At 42.3% G+C, this 21,296-nt stretch overlaps 1 protein-coding gene across 2 annotated transcripts in view; it reads left to right on the top strand.

Annotated features, from left to right (window-relative positions):
- LOC102935944 (phospholysine phosphohistidine inorganic pyrophosphate phosphatase) overlaps positions 1 to 21,296 on the top strand; it is a 163,676-nt gene extending 142,380 nt beyond the window's left edge. Inside the window, exons 7-8 of one of the 2 annotated variants that reach the window (XM_043551600.1) lie at positions 16,102 to 16,239; positions 19,108 to 21,296. In XM_043551600.1, coding sequence (XP_043407535.1) covers positions 16,102 to 16,198 — 97 coding nt within the window. In that variant the 3' untranslated portion in view covers positions 16,199 to 16,239; positions 19,108 to 21,296. The remainder of the gene's footprint in view (positions 1 to 16,101; positions 16,240 to 19,107) is intronic. The other variant, XM_007053055.4, reaches the window with a different exon arrangement.

Here is a 21,296-nt window from a genome sequence, read left to right as displayed (position 1 = left end):
TGCCTGATGCTATGAAAATTGAAGGTGGGGCCAGATACCCATTAGCAACAGGCAAGGCACAGAAGAGAAGGCACTGTAAGTCTGGTTTACAGAGCTGCTCAATAAACAAACCATAATGTGCAGTGTTTACAGTGAAATGGATGCTTTCGAAGTGGCAGCAACCCCTGATTTAAATCAGTGAGCTGCACATCCTCAAGTTACTCTGAGCAGTTTCTTTAGTGATTAGCAATGCACCAGCTCAAAGCTAGACTGTGGGTCTGTATCAGTTAGTTTGAAAGCCCATTGCCCTTCATTTTACAAGTTACTTGCGTGTTCCTAAGTGGTTAAAACAGCTGGGCCTCTATGGGTATGTCTGCACTGCAATTAAAAACCCACGGTTGGCCCAGCTGATTCAGGCTTAGGGGCTCAGGCTAATTGCGGTGTAGACATTCAGCCTTGGGCTGAAGCCTGGGCTCTGTGACTCTGTGAGGTAGGAGGGTCCGAGAGCTTGGGCTGCAGCCCGAGCCTTAATGTCTACACCACAGTTAAACAGCCCCTTAGCCCGAACCCTACAAGGCCGAGTCAGCTGACACAGGCCAGCCGTGGGCTCTAATTGCAGTGTGCTGGCTTTTTTGGCACACCCTTTTATGTTATTCTTCTCCCAAGACCCTGTGGATAGTGGGGTTGGTGCATTGATGGTGTTATATTCCACCCCCAGATATATCAAAAAATTGGTGACTTCTCATTGCCACTTGGGCAGAGTTTGTTCTATTGTGTATTTAATGTAGAATTCAATGGTAGAACTCTTTCTGGAACGCATATAGTACTGCACTGTCACTGTACAGCAGTCATCCAGAGCTCCCAGTCCACATTTCAAACTCAGCCACTAGCATTGGACAATGTGGTTCATGGCTGCCTCTGTCTCTAATATGGAGGTGTGACCTTGGAGATACACAATGCAATTCCCTCTCTTGATGCAAGCAGCCATGTTTAGCAAGTTTATGGAGTTATATTATGAAGATTTTAACCAAGCCTGCCATGCAGAAAGTCTGCAGGGAAATAATAATAATATAGGTAGGTGAGAAAAAAGAGTGTGCCAGGTAGTTTTGATCAAATTTTATGTAAATGTGGGCATCCAAATAACTTTTCAAAATGACTAGCTGGTAGCCTAGTCTGGATTTTAGCGGGTGGTGTTTCGCTGGTTAGGTCTCCAGCATCAAGAAAGAGTGGAGCCTGGCACGCTGATAAATTTAGGCTGAGATTTCCAGAGCCACCTATGGTGCGTGGGTGCCCAATTCTCGTTTGTTCTAATCCAAGTTCTTGAGGCATTTTTGCAAACCTCAGCCTTAGTCTCCTTTTAGTAAATATGAAGCCTCAGTCCCGCAAGCTGATCTGCAAGGACAGACTCTTGCATGGAGTCCCAGTAAACAGAAAGGGACTCCTCCTGGGAACACAGATCACTTTGCAGGAGGAGAGCCATATTTAGCTATCCAGGGCTCCCAGGACTGTACAATATGAAAACACCCCAAGCTCAACAGTAGGTCAGAAAGGCAACTACCAAACCTCCAAACCCCCCAAAGTTAACATATCCCCCTCCCCTCTAGTCAATAGCCTTACACGGCCATGAAATCCTGGGGAAATAGATGAGCCTTGCAGCATGCCCAGAAACTCACCAGCCTAAGCTGAGATGGTGCATAAGTTTCATCGACAAAGACCTATCATTGGAAATGCACTGCTACCAGAGCCCCACCTGTTTAAACAAGTGGCTGTTAACCTGGGAAGTCCAACCGGTAGGATACAAGGAGAGGGGTGATTCTAATCTACTGGGTGTGGTAAATTACCAATCATTTTCACTGGGTCTTATTTTCATTAGAACTAGAATTGGTCAGAACACATTTTGATGGAACCATTTTCTGTTGGAAAGTGCAGTTCTGTTGAAACTGAGTCGCTTCCTAAAACTGTCTATTTTCACAAAATTTTTATTTTGGGGGGGGTGGAAATTGACATTTCGGAACCAAACACTTAAATTCTTTGTTTTGAAGCAAGGTTTCATTTCAAAATTTTTTAATGTTTTCAGTATGTATTATAATATACACTTTTAAAATGTCAGACTTGAAACAGTGTTCTGATTATTGTGAAACTAAAACACTTTCAGATTTTTCCTTAAAGGAGAATTTCTACGTTTTCAGGTTTCATGCCAATTGTAAACAAAGCCAGATTTTTAATCTCGAAATCCTTAGCGAAATGGAATTGTCGTCCTTTGGCCAGTCCTAAATAGAACCTGAAAACAGAAATCTGCTCATGAAATTTTCTGGACCTTGGGAATAAGTTTCTTTTTAAAGATATGCTTGTGGCCTCTAGAGTTTGCCTTTCCTTTTAATGAATGATTTTCCTGTTCATCTAATAGGTAATGGCATCACCCCCTGCCCCATCACCAATGAACCAAACCACATTTTATTGCAGAGGTGTAAGCATGTGAAAATGTACCTCTTGAACAGAGCACTGAATACAGCTTGACTATGCAGGGGCTGAGTCTTACTATAAAAAATATAGGTAGTGATTGAGAGAGATCAGACAAAAAGCCAGCAGGAAAGAAAAAAGTCTTCACTGACCTATCATTCCTGTTCGGTAGGTCAAGGAACTTTCTGTGATCTACATTCCTACACAACTGGCTTGTCTGGGCTAAGTGATTCCAAAAGCTGCTTCAATTTTCCAACTCGGAAACATTTAACTTTTTTAGCCTCCCATCTGAAAAAGGTTTTAAGGTGATAAAGTGCTGGTTCCTAGCCATGAATAGGGCATCACTTCATTTGAGATGGGAAATTGATTACATAGATGTCATTCTTCTTTAGTTTTGGTTTCCTGGGAGTCTCACTGCATTTCTGATAGCCACATCCCTAATTAAAAGCAAGAACATATGATTCACCAGACATTGTCCAAAGAGAAGTATTATTTTCACTGAAAAGTTTACCTGGAAAACAGCCTTTAAACGCTACCTGGTATATAGCCACTGGCATCTTGTTGCTAGAAGATCACATTATTAGTGGTTGTAGAATTTATGAGAGTTACACCTGGGATTAAATTGGTCCAATACTTTTATAATTAAAGATCACCAAACAAGTTCATAAACCCTAAATAAATAAATCTTTCTTCCACTGCTTGAAAAAGACCTTTCCTCCCCAACATTCAGGTCCATAGGCATTTTGTAGTTAAATTTCCATAAAGTGCTTTGCAAATGCAAGTGTCAGCATGAATTTCATTCATTTATTATATTGTGAACTTGTCTAATGAATTAGAAGGATGAAGTGACATGTTCTCTTAGGCGGGGCTTTTCAAAAGGTGTCTAAAGGAGTGAGATGCCCAAATTCCACTGAGTTTCGATATGATTTGAGTGCCTAATGCCCTTAGGCAAATCCCAGCCCCAGAAGCTAATCATTTCTGCTGCAGTGTGTTAGTGATTCCATAATCTGTTCAGGGCTAATGCAGTAGTTATGTATAAGATGCATGTTTGTGTACATGTATATTTGTGTCTATGCCCACAAATCCTTTCTTGGGATTTTAAAATGTTTTCTTAATTTATTGAATAAGGTCACATGGCAAAATCACATAGTTCGTCAATAATTAATCCAAGCAGGCAATGGACAGTCTCCTGATGCTTGCAAATGCCATACTATACTGGAGAGTTTGGCAAATCTGTGGCAGTTCTTTCTCAGATTTTTCTCAGCAAAGAGCATGTGTGACTTTTGAGGGGCAGGGAGGAGACTTTTGTTTTTATTGAAAACATCTGTGCTATGCACAAAAGGAGAACCCTGCATGAACCCATATTTAAGAAATGAAGCTGTTCTGATTACACAGCATGGGAACCATTTCAATTACACAAACATACATGGCAACTGCTCATACCAAAGGCCACATTTCTGCTGTACAGTTCCAGAGTATGATAGCATGCACTGTATATAAAAACTCAAGTGACTCGGCATAGAAGACACAAAAGGATTTACAGCCAATAGAAAAGCAATGTTCTACTTCATAATGCAGGGAACCATTCCTCTAAGAGGAAATAACAGACCCTCAGAGGTCATCAAAGGGATTGAAAGGGTCCATTAAATGATATAATAGCTTGCGCATTTCATTGTAGCTGGGCATAGATTTCACCATTCCTATTTGAAATGTAAGTTCAGAAACATTGCTCTAAGTGTCTGGCAATAACCCTTCTGTCAACAATCATGAACATACTTAACAAAGTAGCATCCTCTGTAAATTAGATGCTGCCAGGACCACTCCACAAGCAATACCAAGTGAGTGTATACCAACAGAGAAGGTTCCAAATTCCTCCTAATGAGCAATGGAATCCTAGCAAAACCTCACAAATATGCCTTTCACTTGCACTTCCAGTGCACGAGTCCTCTGGTTACTGATGTTTCTAGCATTTCATGCAAGCAAGCACATTTTTAATCTCTCGTTTGGAGTCTCATATGTTCTGTGGGATGCCTGAACTTGGATTATGTTCAGAGCAACATCCTGTCCAAGATGCACAAAATTGAATACATAGTATATAGTTCAGTAACCTCAGGTCACTGCTCCATAACCTCTTAGGGCCAAATGCAGACCTGGTGTAAGCAAGTGCAACTCCTTAAAGGCCTATGCTGTTGCACCCTCTTCCCCTAGGTGCTTCAGTAGAATTACCTTTATTTACATGAGCTGAGAATAATAATAATATTGAGCTCTTATATAACAGTTTTCATCAGTGGATCTCAAAGTGCTTTACAAAGGAATTCAGTATTATTACCCCCATTTTACAGATGGGAAAACTGAAGCACAGGGTGGTAAAGTAACTAGCCCAAGGTCACTCAGCAGAGCCAGGCATAGAACCCACATGTCCTCTTGAGTCCCAGTCCAGTGCTCTGACCACTAGGCCACACTCTGAATTTGGCCCTTAGTCTGCCGGAAACTTGACACATCTTAAGTTATCATCAAGGAAACAGATGTGAACCCTCCGGTAACATACCAGTATATTAACATGTGCAATTTCCAGTTCAACTAGCTCCCACACTTGACAGAATCTACAAAGTATGTGAAAACTGGGCCTTTTCTTATACAGTGATCGCCATTTAAAACTTAACACTTACCAGCAGTTCCCTCCCAGCTATGTGCTGTTTTAAGTATACAGCAAAATGATAGTACTTGCAGGGCAGCTATTCGCAGATATTGACTTTTGAATGGCTACCATTGTGCAACATTCTTAACATTGGGTTGCTCGTTTGACCAAATGGAATTGCACACTCTCAGGGCTAATTGGCACAAATTAGAGTAGCCCCCAGGTCTAGTCCAGGTGAGCCCCTTCATGCTTGCAGAGCCCCACTGACTGCAGAGGGGATCTGTGAAGTAACAGGGATCCATCCACGTGGTGCTTTTGGTAGCACCAGGCCTTAGTGAACAGGTTTTGTGAGATTGTTCTATGCACAGACAGCATTGTAGATAAAGGCATGGAGATGGGAATGAGAGAAGAAAACAAAGGGAGCATAATGGATACTGTCATTGGTGCAGTGGGGGCAGCCTACCAAATGTGAACTGGGCTGCTGGTCTCAGCTGAGTGCCTGGCCCTAGGGGATGTATGTCACCATGACGCGACTATCAGAACCGGCACTACATTGCCACCTGGTTGGCAGTCTCAACAGAAAGGCCAAAGATTGAATGGACGTGGCAACTGTCCTGCTTTCTCACCCTTGGCAGTGGTCCCTACAAGGCTGAGGCACATTGGTGGGGGGGGTTGTTGAGAAGCTTTCTTTACTACTGTCCATGCTGTATTCTTAGGCCATGTAAAGAAAGGGCGTCAGTCTGCAAAGCTCTTAATCTGGCACCTTCACATGCGCTACATTTCCTGAAAGAAAAAATAAAGAGCGGGGGGAGGGGTACAATTCCTCATGTCATCCGCTTCCTCAGAATTGTATATTTATAGACTGTTTGGTACAGTAACTACAGAAATCTAAAATATAGGAGAATTGGGACTACTTGAGGAGTAAATTACTACCAACATGAACGAGAGAGGGGGAATCTGCCCCTAAATATACGTAGCCAGCTGTGTGCTTACTGCAGTTATACAATATTTGAGTTTAAAGACTGCCGCATCAGAGTGCTGAAATGCACAGATGGGAAATACATTATCCATGGGTCTCAGTTGCATAGTAGCATGCTGTCTTCAGGGCAGCTTTTGGATGACATGCTACAGATCTCTGCTGTGAGCTGCCGAACATTATCAGGCAGGTGAAAATCACTGATAGGTTCTCACAGGACTACACGTTTACATGATGCAGATAAATTCGTGGCCCTGCAGATGTACAGCCACAAAAATTCACCCAGCTGAGGACTGAACATTCAGAATGAATTAGCGCAGGTGGAGACAGGGTTTCTAAATGGACCTGATCCAATGTCCATTTAAGACAATGGAAAAACTCCCGTTGACTTCAGTGGGCCTGGGATCAGGCCCTAAGGCCCAGATTGTGCCCACCCCAACTGATGGTGAGTAGTCCCTTACTTAATTAGTAGTCCCATTGGAATGAATGGAAGTACTCGCGGAGGAAGGGACTGCTCAACATGAGTAAGGGTTGCAGAATATGTCCTTTAGGGTCTAATCCCACACCCACTATAGTCACTGAATACGTCTACACTGCAAAAAAAAGCCCCAAGGAGGCGAGTCTCAGAGCCTGGATCAGCTGACTTGGGCTCACACAGCTTGCAGTAGGGGGCTAAAAATAGCAGCATAGACGTCTCCACAAGGCTAAAAATATCAGCATTAGACGTTCCCACTGAGGCTAGAGCCTGAGAGCTGAGACCCTCCCCCCCTCACCAGGATTCAGAGCCCAGGCTCCAGCCTGAACCTGAATGTTTGTCTACATTGCTATTTTTAGCCCATAGCACAAGTCCTGTGGGTCTTTTTGCAGTGTAGATGTACCCAATGGTATTCTTACCATTGTCTTGAATGGGCATTGGATCAGGCCCTTAGTGGACTGACATGAGAGAGACTATTCTGTGTCTTGTTTCCTGCTCTCTGTGTCTGAGTTCCCACGGCTAGTCAGGGATGTACTAACTCATTCGGTTTGCAGCACTGGACCTACATTCATTGAGAATGTTAAGATGGAAGCAGTAAATTGTCTAAGAAAATGGATAGGATTTCAAATTAGAGTTATTTTGCCTAACGGCTTTCTTTTCTTTTCACTTGTCCTTATTCTTCGTAAAAGACCAACTTACTCTGTTTTAGAAATGGAAGAGCACACACACTGGTGAATTTTTCAGAAATCAAAGATGCAAGAAACCTGCTGTAGTATATATAACTTTTTGAAGGTACATAGCTCTTTTCATCAAAGGGTCTCAAAGCTCTTTATGAACATTAATTAACTGGGATATATCGCAAATCTGATGTACTCACTTTCTCTCTTGTTTTGAGCAAGTCACTTAACCTTTCTGTCTGGTGATACTTGTTTACTATCTCTCAGGGATGTTATCAGGATGGATTAATTAATTAATTAAAGTGTGTAAAGTGCTTTGAAGACAAAAACCCTGTATAGGTGCTTAAGGTATTATCACCATCATTTTATTATATTTATTTAAGCCTTACAACACCCATTGGGAGACTGGGAAGGTTTTTATGATACCTGTTTCACAGGGTGGTAAGCTGAGTCACAAAGAGGTGAAGTTACTTGTCAGAAATCAAACAGTGATTCAGGAGTAAAGTGAGAAATGGAACCTGAGACCTGACTTCCAGTCTCCTGCTCTAACTACTGGAAACACTCCTTCCTCTCTTGCGTCACATTGCCAGCCTTCTTGCTAATGCTTACCAAATCATCTTGTGTTTTCAATGTTCCTTAGAAGATTTTCAGAAACAGTCTCCATTGATATTAGTTTTCTGATTTATCGTGCCTGTGCTCTGCTTTCCTCCTTTATTTCTAAGACCTGCTTGACCCTCCTCCTCCCCCGCCCCCCAGCAGTTTTTATCACTGTCTCCTCTCCCTTTGGCTGTGTTTTTTTATGTTATTCCTGAGTGAAAGCCCTGTGCTTTGAACGCACTCCATTTGAAGGGTGTGCCCGAAGCAATCTGTGAATACAAATGGGCAGTGGTCACAGCAGCATGTCCGCTGTAAGGGCATTCTTCATTGTCAGAGAAACCTCTGAAGGATTCCGATCGCTTTCATAGCTGTCAGCTTCCTTTCCCCTCATTCTGCACACTAGATGGAAAAAATCAGGCCGCCTCCTTTCAGAGTTACCGAGTCAGGGGCATGGAAAGATGAAGTGGCTCTCAGATGTGGTAGGAAGCAGAGAGGGTAGGAGAACTGTTACAAAATTGGGACAATGGGGAATCCTTTGGCTGAGAGGAACCCTGATATGCAGTGGGCAGGGTTGAGGGAGGGCATGAGGAAGCCATAAATTCGAGCATGGCACCAAGTAGTTACAGTATATTGTATCGTGGCTGTTAGCCCTGTTAGCTCTTCTTTCTTTTTTGCTTCCGATTGCTGTGAAATACCTGCACTTCCCAGGTGTTGGAGGGACTTGGCCTGCCTCCCAAACAACTGAATTGCACTCAAAGATCTTTTAATAATATATGTCTTAAATTTCATGTAAGTGGAACATGAGCAGGATTCTCTCCCCACTGATTTTAGTCTTAGCAATTACATAAACTGTTTTTAATTTCCTCGTGTCCTCTTATATGTTCATCAAGGAACTGGACAGACCCAAGGTCCAGCACAGTCATTAAAACCTGGCATCCCAAACCTGTCTGTCTACCCTTCCCCCCCATCCTGAGGGAAAACAAAGGAGCTGCAACACTGATAGCATTCTTACCTTGCTGCTAGGCTGCCTGCCATCCAGGACTGTGGTTCTGGGTTTGTTCACAAGTGCATATGTCTATGTCTCACCACCCTGTGCTGCATCCTGGTAAATAGGCGGAGCACTGAAATATAATCCTGCTCTCTCAAGTACTCCAGTTCAGAGCAAAGGATTTCAGTATACCTCAGCACCCTTCTGCCCACAGGGCTAAAGCAAAGGGAGGTATGACATGCATGCGTGTGTTCGGACACCGAAACACACCCACTCAGTTCTAATTTTAGGCTTACCAGCATTGACCTCGTTCTTTTTAAATGAATATTATCTGTAGAGTTTTATACATGAGGACACCCCCTTTAGCATCACCATGCAGCCAACTGGCTAGGAAGCAAACAAATGAGCATAGTGCCTCAGTTTAACTTGTTCAGCATGCCTGTGTTTAAAAAGTGAACTTATTCACCTCAGAAAATGTGTTCCAACAAGGCAGGAAAGCAGCGATCTAGGTAACTAGTTCCTAACATTTGTCCCGTTTTTGATTTACAGGGGAAAATACTCCTCTAACCCCTCAGTCCATGTGTTTTCCTGCATTTTGACAGTTTGTTTCCTGAAGAAACGCTCTACCAAGTCTGTTTTTCTGCTCTGTTAAAACTGTAGCTTTTTCACATTATATGGAACAATTAGGAGGCAAACCCACAGATTTCCCCTAGATGTTAGCAAACAATTTGGCTGTTAATTTAACCTGTTTGTGGATTCTTGCATGTAAATTAGAGGGAATTAAATACAATTAAGCTATGTGTGCTGTTCTGGGAGGTAAGAGGAGCGAGATGGAGGTTGCTAGGAATCTGTGACATAGATGACTTCTTGCACAGGCTTGTTTTCTGTTGCTCTTGCAAGTGCATTTACCAGAAATAGAGAGTGCAGTGAGGTACAGGGTGTCATTATGATATTCCTTATTGTTAGATCTTTTTGTTGAAGGGTTTTGTAATCTCTGATTAAAAAATCTTGCCTTAATAATAATAGAAAAGAAAAGAAAGCATATAATAATTAGAGACAGACCCAAGCTTTTTCTTGGTTATTATTTGTATTATGGCAAAGCCTAGGGGCGCCACTTAAAGTTGAAACCCCATTGTGGTAGGCACTGTGCAATTACAGAGTAAGAGGCAGTTCCCTGTCCCAACAAGGTTACAGTCAGACTAGACAAAACAGGGAAAGGATGGCAAACTGAGGAATTGGGAGATTCACTAACTTGCCCAAGGTCACTTAGCAATTTTGTGGCAGAGTAAGGAACTGAATCCAGCTCTCCTGAGTCCCAGTCTAGTGCTTCAGCCACCAGGCCATCCTTCCTCTCTTCAAAGGGAATTCTGAACCTGGGGCAGGGCTGGCTCTAGGTTTTTTGCCTCCCCAAACAAAAAATTTGCCGCCCCAAGCTCCAAGAGCGCAACTGCCCAAGCCAAAAAAAAAAAAAAAAGGATGACCAGACTGCCGCCCCTGGAATTGTGCCGCCCCATGCACGTGCTTGCTTTGCTGGTGCCTAGAGCCGGTCCTGACCTGGGGTTTGATCATTGCACAGATCTGATTTTGTAGTTCCCCAAAGCTCAGAGGTGCTTAGATTTGGAGTTTTGGTCCCAGCACATTACAGAGATAATGGTAAGCTACAAAGCTCAGAGTGAGATCCAAACCTCTTCAAAGTTGGGTGCTCAGCTCTGTGGTTTTGGTTCTGGTTCATCTCAAATTATAATGTCAGGGAAACATACTGTACAGACATCTACTAACGATGCATCAACGTGCTGTCAGTCATAGTGATTTATTTGGATTTGCAGTGCTGAACTAATTAAATTACCCATCTTGGACTAAAAAAAGAGTTTCTCTTGTAGCACTCAGTAAAATTATTGCCTCTGTCTAAACAGACTAGCAAAGGTTAACAGTATCTGTTTATATTGCTAATAAAGAAAATCCTGTTAAACTGTGTCTGATGCCGTTTACAGGTTCAGTAAGAGTCCTCGAAGAACACATTGCCAAGAGAAATGGTTTTAGACTTTTAAATCTAATTTTATGTGGGGGGAGTGTATCCTATTTAATTAGCGAGTAAGTGGGAACTGTGCTGTGACACAAGAAGATTCCCCTGTATAAACACAAGGAGGTTGTGTGGAATGAGTTTAGCTCTCTTACAGGATGCAATATTGTAAAAAAGGTCAACAACAGGGGGACACGTATTGTTACAGATTAGATTTGCCAAATTACTTCAGCATTGTACACTGGAATGCAAGATCATTTGTCTTGTTCAAATTAACATCTGTACCTTTCTTTGGCCCTGCACGCTGTTTTCCTTCACACCCCTATTTTTAAGGAATTGTGCAAGAAGCTAATTTTAATCCATCGTGTCAATCATGTGTTAGTTGGTTACCATCTGCTCCTATTCTCTGAAGTCAAGTTTCTGATGGTCTAGTTGAGGTTGATCTGAATAATCTTGCTATTTTCATCCCTGTGGCCATGGCAATCCATGTCAACTGTCTCAGTTTACACTGTCATGTGTTAAGCCTTTTATATTTTATCCATATAGTGCTTCAGCTGTTCCCATTTTGTTCTCCATGTGTTTGTTAAAGAGTAATACAAGCAAAGTACTTAAAAAAGACATTCCAACCAGCTTGCTAGTTTCTCTAGTGCAGAGTTGTATGATCACCATGTCTTCAGTGTGAAGTAACCCACTTGTACTTATACAGGGGTTTTGCTATCAATGTCTCAAACTGCCTACATGATCTAATAAGAACATTCTGGGTAACATACATTCTAAGACTTGGGGTCCTTTCTGATAAATGGTTCCTTATGATTATGTGTTTAGTGGTTCACCCCCAGCAAAACCAGACACCCACCTGGAACCACACATACAAAGGTACAAATTAGCAGATCCTAAAGTAATAATGGACAAGAATCATTTTAGGGGGTGGGGGAAGTAGTTACACTGAAAGTGTCCATTGCATATGAATAGTCTATTATCCTGCCCCCCAAAACATCCTCTTAAATGTATAATATCTCATGTGTACATAGCTGTATTCATTTCAGAGAATCCCAAAGCATATTACATACTAATGTGCAAATAATACCTGGATAACTTCACTCACCACAGCTATGCATTGTGGTGATGACCTGAGGTCAGAGACTCAAAGTACATTCCTCACTCCCACCAAAGGAAAAGCCCACATGTGTAGAGACACTGCCAGCTTACTTTCTGTATGAAGATATTATAAATATGGATTCAAAGAAAGATCCTTGATCTCTGGACTGTTTGGATTCTAACAAGGCAAAATGACTGCATGAGAAGACAGAGATCCCCAGAGTTATTCTGGGTAGCCCTGAGAGACTTTTAGGAAACTGGCAGACTACTACATCTCTGCTATCATTTGGAATTACAGACTGTGACTCACTTGTACATATATTTTTCCTGCTTTAACCTCTCATTAACTCTCATTCTGTTTCTTAGCCAATAAATCTTCAGTTAGTTTATTGTAGAACTGGCTGCATTGCATTACAACATTGTCTTTACTAAAAGCAGAAAAGAAAATGGGGAGGATGGGGCAGGGTCAAAGGTGAAGTAGGAAGGAGCCAGTGGGGACAATGGGCAGAGAACCTGTGGCAATGTCCACTGCCTCATGAAGTATGACAGATTGATAGTCCTGGAGAAAGAGCTTCTTTGTTCAGCCTCAATAGGTACACTACACAACCCCGAACTGGGCAAGACAATCTGTATAGCTCAGAGGGTAGTTCACTCTCGGTACTGATTCAGTCCTTGTCCCAGCCACTTGGGGCTTGTCTACATGGGAACACTCAGAAAAGTAATCCAAATTAACTTTTAAAGTGGATTAGTTAAACCACATTAAACCCCTGTGTGGATTCTCTTATTCAGAATGGAAGTGGCCTTAATTTGATTTAGTTTAATTCACTTCCAAAGTGACTTAGGGCCACATTTCAAAGGTATTTAAGTAGCTAAAGATGTAGGTAGTCAGTGAGACGTAAGCTCTTAAGGGCTAGATTTTGAAAGGGATCTAGGCGCCTGCAGAGGCAGATAGCTCCTAGTGGGATTTTCAGAAGTGCCTGAGCAGGTTCTGCACGTAACTCCCATTGAAACTCCATGGGAGTTAGGCATCTAATTCACATAGGTGCTTTTGTACATTCCACTTGGTGCCTATCTGCTTCTCTTGGCACCTACATACTTTTGTAAATCTGGCTCTGCCTACATCACTTTTGAAAACAGAACTTGGGCTCCTAAATCACTTGCACACTTTTGAAAATGTAACCCTTGTCATTAGCTTTTTAGTGCTATTGTTTAATATTCCATTGGGACAGAAAACTACAATGGCCAATATTAAACTCAGGAAAAAACGTTACGGTATGGTTGGGTTTTGAGATCTACAAGGCAGCCTGCAAGCTGGAGCAAATGGCCAGCTTGTGTGTTGGTGTCAACAGTAATAGAAATTTTCTATTTTACAGTTAGCAGAAGGGGCTAGATAGAGCTGGACTGTTTGCTCAAGATTCCTTGTTCTGCTTCACAAGGGAGTCACGGTGCAATAATAAAAATATAAGGAACTATTTTATTTATTAGTTTCCCCTCACATAACGAAGGTCACCATGCAGCAACTTCAAAAGTACAATGAAACAAAACAAGCAAAATGTTAAACCAGTTGAAATTAAATAAACCCTCTGAACCTGTTGTTGCTGTTATTAGTATTTGTTATCATTTATTACTTGTATTGAGGAGCCCTAGTCACAGAGCTGGACCCTATTGTGCCAGGTGCCGTACAAACACAGCAAAGCACATAAGCACATAGAATCATAGAATATCAGGGTTGGAAGGGACCTCAGGAGGTCATCTAGTCCAACCCCCTGCTCAAAACAGCAGGACCAATCCCCAACTAAATCATCCTAGCCAGGGCTTTGTCAAGCCTGACCTTAAAAACTTCTAGAAAGAGATTCCACCACCTGCCTAGGTAACGCATTCCAGCGTTTCACCACCCTCCTAGTGAAAAAGTTTTTCCTAATATCCAACCTAGACCTCCCCCACTGCAACTTGAGACCATTACTCCTTGTTCTGTCATCTGCTACCACTGAGAACAGTCTAGAGCCATCCTCTTTGGAACCCCCTTTCAGGTAGTTGAAAGCAACTATCAAATCCCCCCTCATTCTACTCTTCCGCAGACTAAACAATCCCAGTTCCCTCAGCCTCTCCTCATAAGTCATGTGCTCCAGCCCCCTAATCATTTTTGTTGTCCTCCGCTGGACGTTTTCCAATTTTTCCACATCCTTCTTGTAGTGTGGGGCGCAAAACTGGACACAATACTCCAGATGAGGCCTCACCAATGTCGAATAGAGGGGAATGATCATGTCCCTTGATCTGCTGGCAGTGCCCCTACTTATACATCCCAAAATGCCATTGGCCTTCTTGGCAACAACGGCACACTGTTGACTCATATCCAGCTTCTCGTCCACTGTAACCCCTAAGTCCTTTTCTGCAGAACTGCTGCCGAGCCATTCGGTCCCTAGTCTGCAGCGGTGCATGGGGTTCTTCCGTCCTAAGTGCAGGACTCTGCACTTGTCCTTGTTGAACCTCATCAGATTTCTTTTGGCCCAATCCTCTAATTTGTCTAGGTCCCTCTGTATCCTATCCCTACCCTCCAGCATATCTACCTCTCCTCTCATTTTAGTGTCCTCTGCAAACTTGCTGAGGGTGCAATCCACGCCATCCTCCAAATCATTAATGAAGATATTGAACAAAACCGGCCCGAGAACCGACCCTTGGGGCACTCCACTTGCTACCGGCTGCCAACTAGACATGGAGCCATTGATCACTACCCGTTGACATGCTTAACTTCAAGCACTGCTTATGTCCCAATGACTTCAATGGGAATTTCTCCTGAATAAGGGTTACGTGTCCATCTATCTGTGTTTTATTTTATACAGTGCAAGTAACAAATTGCAAAGATCTCTCCTAACCAGAGTTTGCATTGTATAGAAAGCCAATTGCCATGTTGAGTTCACATCCAGAATGGATAACAAATATCATTTTAGTCCTGTCAGCTGTTTGTCTGCAAAACAGAACAGAAATGGGCAGGCTACGATAAATGGGAAGGGTGCTGCAGATGTGGATGGAGGGCAGGGGGTACATTAGCAGAGCTGTCTGGGAAAGCTTGCAGTGCTCCAGAGTATGTTGTCCTCGCTCACACCTTTTCCAGACATTGCTTTCAGAGTCCATCATAGGCACTGACAGTCACCTGGTATTAAATCATGCCTCTTGTTAATTTTTCCACCCCTAAAAGGTTTTCCTCAAGCAAATCAGCACATGTGAAATCACACTGTGTAGTGGAAGGTCCCAGCTGTGCAACTCTCTCATTCTGGCAATCTGTTAATCTATGTAATGTGTCCACACGTTACTTGGATAGGTATACAAAAATAAATATATTACCTGGGACTAGAGTGTTGAAAGCAAACCCTGTCATCTGAGAGCTAGACTGACCAAGTAAAAACAGTCTGACCTTCTCAACCGCTTGCTGCTTGTGTCAGAAACACAACTGCATCTTGAGCACATTGTCTAATAACTTGTACATATTCTTTTGTTTGCTGAATATAATTAGCTTTTACAAAATAATAAATGTTTGACCAACATAATGACTTAGCCGTAATTAAATTCAGAACCCGTTTGCGCAGTTTTTCTAAAGAGATGCAATAATTTTAGAGTATTGTTAGCCTATTTCAACCACTTCCTAGCAAACAGCACATTAGTGGTTTTCTAGCACTGCTAATAATATGAGACTTACCATGGGTAGCTTTAGTTGTCTGAGGCACCCAGCCTCGCCTGGAAAGTTCTTCAGAATTGGAGAAGTCACCTCTGGACTGATTTTCAATCATCTTTGGTGGTACTGCAATGTATTTGTACACTAGGGACATCTTTAAATTGATTAACCCCAAACAATAGCATATTTGCAATTAGTATTACAGTATTCAGGCTGTAAACCTAGCTTGCCCTCCTCCAACACACACACACACACACACAGCATTACCTTGATCACTCAAGTTTACAGAACCTTATGTTACAGAGAGATCACTGGAGTGTTAGTTCAGATAAGCATTTCTTTTTTTTTTTTTTTTTTTTTTTTTTTTTGTAGCTCAGAGAATTCAGTTTACTTGAAAATTCCTGTAAAAGTTTTTCTTTTTCTGAACAATTCTTGTATACTGGGATCTTTTTTTCTGTGAAAGTGAGAAAAGGAGCATATTTTAATGAGTAAAATGGATAGAGGTCTTGTTTTTTACACTCAGGATATCTACTCAGGATGCAAATGAACTTTCTGTACAGTTTGAATTCTGGTTCGGAAAGAGGTATCTACTCGTATCATATGAAGTGAAACAAAGATAGACCTATCTTTCCTTGGGCAAAACTCCCATTGAAGTTAGTGGGTGAGTATGGAGAGCAGCACAGAACTGAAGACTTTATTTAATTTTTACTGGTTTCATATTTTTTGGATTTTGCCTGTTTTATTCCATTGTATTTTATAAGCTGCTGTCCCATGTGTGACCTGAGGAAATGCTTATTTGGGTGAGGAAATCCTAATAAATGAAGCTGCCATCATCATCACTATTATTATTGCACCATGACAATGTAACAAAGCAGAACTAGGAGACCAAAGCACTGAGTCATGAACTAATCTTCTACATTTTAGATAAGATATTTCTGTTAAAGTTGATACCAAAGTACAGTCTGCTTCATGTGGCCATTTCCTTTGTTTTGCAGGTTGCTTTGTCGATCTCACAAACAAAACCAAAAAAGCGAAGTAATATTTTTCCCCTAGCTGTATGTTGGCCTTTGTAACCTTCTGACAAATGAAATCTCAGCCAGCATGGGCTACTGAAAGAGGCTATTGCCAGCTCCTTTGTAAGGAATTCATGTACTCAGAAACTCTGAGAACTTCTGAAAAATGAACTGCAAGGAAAGCGCTCCAGGGAGCCCTAGTTCAAAAACTGAAAAATAATTTGGGACTTGTACTGACAAGTACCCACCAAATTCTTCACATCATAAATAATAAGAATCTCCATGGCTACCACACATCCGATGGGAAATGCATCTTCCCCCGTTAAGACAGTAACCCTCACTAAATAAAGTCTTGCCCTTCACAGAAGAAAATAGGGCACTGAGAGGGAAGGGAGCTGGATAACTGGGCTCTCGTCTCTTTCAAGAGGGAAGCCATTAAGAATAAAATCTATGTGTTTTCTGATTCACAACTCAGCCCAACAGGTATAAAGTTGACACAGTCCCTCAGGTTAAACCCTTAGTCCCCCATCAACTGAAACTACATAGAGCCCACTCATTTTTCCAGGCCAAGAATGAATTCTGTTATGTAGTAGTAAACTGAAATGCTCATAAACTTTATAAAATCAGAGGCCTGCAATGCAACATGGATGCTCAAACTCTTCTAAAAGCTCTTGCTGATATAGATAAAATGCTATGTAAGATACAATGCATTCATTTTGGCTAATTAGTTAATTATATAGACCGCCATCCATACAAGGTATCACAGAATGTTCCCCAGCCAAATCATCTGTCTATGCACATTCATGGAAGATTTGTAGGATATAATATAACACACAGGTAAGATCTGTAGAGATGGTGGGAAAGAGAGGGAAAAAAGAATATGAAGGCCAAACTTCAGGAAAAATGATAGAGCTTGGGGAAACTGTCAGAGTTAGAACATAGGATCAGTTAGATTTGTCCCTGGCTCTGCCACTGGCCTAGTGGCTCACCTTGGGCAAGTCACTTTGCCTCTTGGTGACTCTGTTTCCCCATCTGTAAAATGGGGGTGATGACACTGATCCTTTGTAAAGTGCTTTGAGAGCTGCGGCTTGAAAACTTTCTATGTAAGAGCCCATTATTATTGCTATTTGTTATTAGAGTGAGGACTTGGTGTCATCTTCAGCCAGAGAAGAGAGAAGGGGCTTTCTCATGGGATTTGAAGAGCGTCTCATGAGATTAATTAGGTGCAGAGAGGGAGTGGAGCTAATGCAGATGATAGTGGAAGCATAGGGAAAGATCTACCTCCCAGCCACAATAAAGAGAAAGTGAGTGGGGACAGTTTGGCATTTCTCCTCAGAGGAAGAATTCTGTGACCTTAGGGGGAGTGACTCCACCTCTCTGTGCCTTAGTGTTTTCTCTCCATCCTTTGTCTGTTTAGAATGTAAGTTCTTCAGGGCATGGACTGTCTCCCACTGTGTTTGTACAGTGCCTAGCGCAATGAAGCCCTATTTTGGTTGGGGCCTTTAGGCCCTACCATAATACACATAATTCTAGTAACAACAGTAAAACATATTCAGAAGTAAACTAGGATGAGATTGACTTATTTATGTGCCGTAATGGAAGGACACTAAAGAAAACTAATAGCTGCATACTGGGAAGCATGTGAGAAGGAACACCAGCTCACACTTTCTGGTGCCATGAAAAGGCTTGCAGACGCCCTGAGACTAGAGCTACGCAAATAACAGATTTTTCAGTTTGCTGGCAATTCTAACAAATCAAAAAATTAAAATGGTTTCCGGTCAACCTGAAAACAGTTTTTTTTTTTTCAAAACATTCAGTGAATCAAAAAGTAAAACAAATCTTTTGGGTGAAATAGAAGGTTTCATTTCATTTTCAAGCTTTTGTTACATTTTTAATTTAAAAAAAAAGAAAGGAAATTTGGAAACAAAATATCATTTGAAATAGAAAAATCTAAATGTTTTGTTTCAAAAATGTTAAAGCAAACATGTTTTGATATTATGCAGAGGTGGGGGGGGGGTTAGGGTTTTTTCAGTCAAAACGATTTGGTGAATTTAGCACAAAATTGCAAAATAATTTGGTGTCACTGAAGCTGCATTTTTTGCCGAAAAAAGTTTTGGTAGAAAAATTTCGCCCACCTCTACATTAGATATGACATTTAGATTGACAGGCTGTGCCGTTATCTGGGTCTAGAGTCGCTGAGAGGCATCCTTGCTAATTATCACAATTAAGCAGGTTTGGCATTTATCGGAGAAATGACTGAGTATGTTCTACTGTAGTTCTAATGATAGACAAGTGTCATCCAACAAATATCCCAAACCTGATGTGTGCCAGTGGTAATATTATAAAGGTTTCATGGGAGTACTTCCCAGACTAATGGATAGTTGCAATGGAACAAAAACTAAACATCTGCCCTTCTCTTCATGTATTTCTGAGAAACCATCATTCGTTTTTATGTACCTGTTTATGGAACATCCACTCCCACTTTTACCAGTGTCACCCTACTGTCTCCTCTGCAGGCCTTGCGATGAGCAACACCCAGAAGTGAAGGCAGATGGATACGTAAACAACCTCGCAGAAGCAGTGGACATTATTGTGAAACAGTTGCACAAGTGATCGTGCTGTAGAAGATACTGATTTAAAGGCACAAAGAAGTTCGACTTGACATCTGAAGCTTAGCATACAGCTCACACACCAGGCTACCTCTTCCCCCGTTTAATTCATTTCCCTCTCTTCACCTAATTTCTACACATATGCAAGTAACCATAGGCAACCAGTAATGCTAATTGTTTGTCGTTAACTGCCTGATTTTCAAAGCGTCTCATTTCTAGGTACTAAAATGAAATGCCTTAATGATAAAAACATTAAACCTAACAGGTGCTTATGACTTCCATGAATCGTCTGGTTTTCTAGCACCCGCCCATTCCCTTGAGTGCCATGTAGCCATGCAGGAGGAAGAACAGATAAAATTAGCTGACACAAGTGGGTCTTGCGCCACTTGGGCCAGACTCTGTCCCTACCTAGGGAGCAGTGGGTTGCCCCAGCATGTGGGGAATCCCCAGGCAGCATAGGTCAGGCTCTAGGCTGCCCCTTTTTGTAGATGAGTGCAGAACTTTGCGTGTAAGATGCGTGCGCACACCAGTCCCAAGGTGAAGTTTTGGGGGAACCCCCTCATCTTGTAATGACATCCTTGATTTCCTCCTGGCTGGGTGTAACCATCTGCTCCGAGTAGCATCTTGTTCGAGATTTCTCAGCCTAGTGTGGGGGGGGGGCTTTGAAGCTGCTCAGGGCAGCAGTCGAGGCCTGCTATCGGTGGGATTTTCAGAAACGCGCAGCATTGGCCCAACTCCACTCCAACTGAAGTCAAAGTACAAGGTCTAGGGGCCACGTAAGTCCTGCTTCGCATGGGTGTCCCACATTTGAACTGTCACCATCTCGTCACATTGTTTTAGTCTTCAACTGCTAAAAATAGCCTCCGATACTTAGATGTTATTTTATGGCTGCTGGATGCCAGGCTTAATGATCTGGTGTTCAGTTCCCAGATTTAAAAAGCCAAGTAATGACTTTGCCCTGCATTGCTATTGCTTGGAAATCTTACTTGTAACAGGAAGAGGGTGGTGAAATCATCTGTGAATTAAATAGCACGCTGCTGCCTACATTAACTGCTTTATATTTTGCCCTTGTGGTTTTCAGCCTTTACTAATCATTGAAGCAAATTAAATCTTGTGAATATGCTAGGACTAGTCCTGCAAGGTGCTGAGCACCCTCAGCTCCTGTTGAGGCCAGTGGGAGATTAGAGCACCCAGAACCTTGTGGGATTAGACCCTGATACATAGCACCTAAACACATGGGGCCGAATTCACCCCTGGGTGCAGCGCCATGGACTTCACAGAAGCTACACCAGGGGTGAATTCGGCCCAAAAAATTAATGCCTGGGTAAAATGAACTCTCACGTCAAAAACGCTTGTGGTTACAGAGGAGAAAAATGCTTCATAAAGTAACAACAGGAAAAGGTGTGTGCTATAGAAAGAGATCAGACTGTGTCTGTGAATAGAGTGGGGAAGAGGGAAGGAGACATCATTCCTCGTTGCATGGTCTGTATAAGGGACAACCACAATTACAATCTCTGTGCTCCACCAGCACCATCAGGGACACAGTCCAGCTAAGGGGGATGAGGCAGGACTACAGTCATGGCACGGCCCCCTGCATCTGTCTCCAGAGTGGAACCAGTGCACCAGGAGAGTATTCTGCACCTGATGCAGACTGTAAAAGCAGGTGCTCTCCTCCTGTGTGCCAGGGAACTCAGGGGCAGGATGCCTCCCCGGCTCATCCTCTGGGGCCAGGTGGCTCTCCTTCATCTGGGCTGGTGCATCTTGCACAGCCTAGCCCAGGGTTAGTGTGACATCTCTCTGGGTTCTCACTGCCCAAGATTGTGATGATGTCATTGTGGAAAGGATGATACGGGAATTTTCCCATGTCTGGCAGTTTATTCGGGTTTCATGTTCAGATTTCCCCCTTTTATGCGTTTGTCAAACCTTTAATTGCATTTCTCTACATTTTGACAGTTGTCTGGGGCTGAAGTGGTTTAGATTCTGGAGAAAAGTACAGTTATTACAGATTGAGGAATAACATGATTGACATGGGGTCTTCTGGTGGCTGTTTTCATTAGAGAACTGACTTACCGAATTAATAAACCCAAGTACTGTGA

The sequence above is a fragment of the Chelonia mydas genome, chromosome 7 (genome assembly GCF_015237465.2).
Source record: "Chelonia mydas isolate rCheMyd1 chromosome 7, rCheMyd1.pri.v2, whole genome shotgun sequence".
In the NCBI taxonomy this organism is placed as follows: domain Eukaryota; kingdom Metazoa; phylum Chordata; order Testudines; family Cheloniidae; genus Chelonia; species Chelonia mydas.
This window is presented reverse-complemented; position numbering and strand designations above follow the sequence as displayed.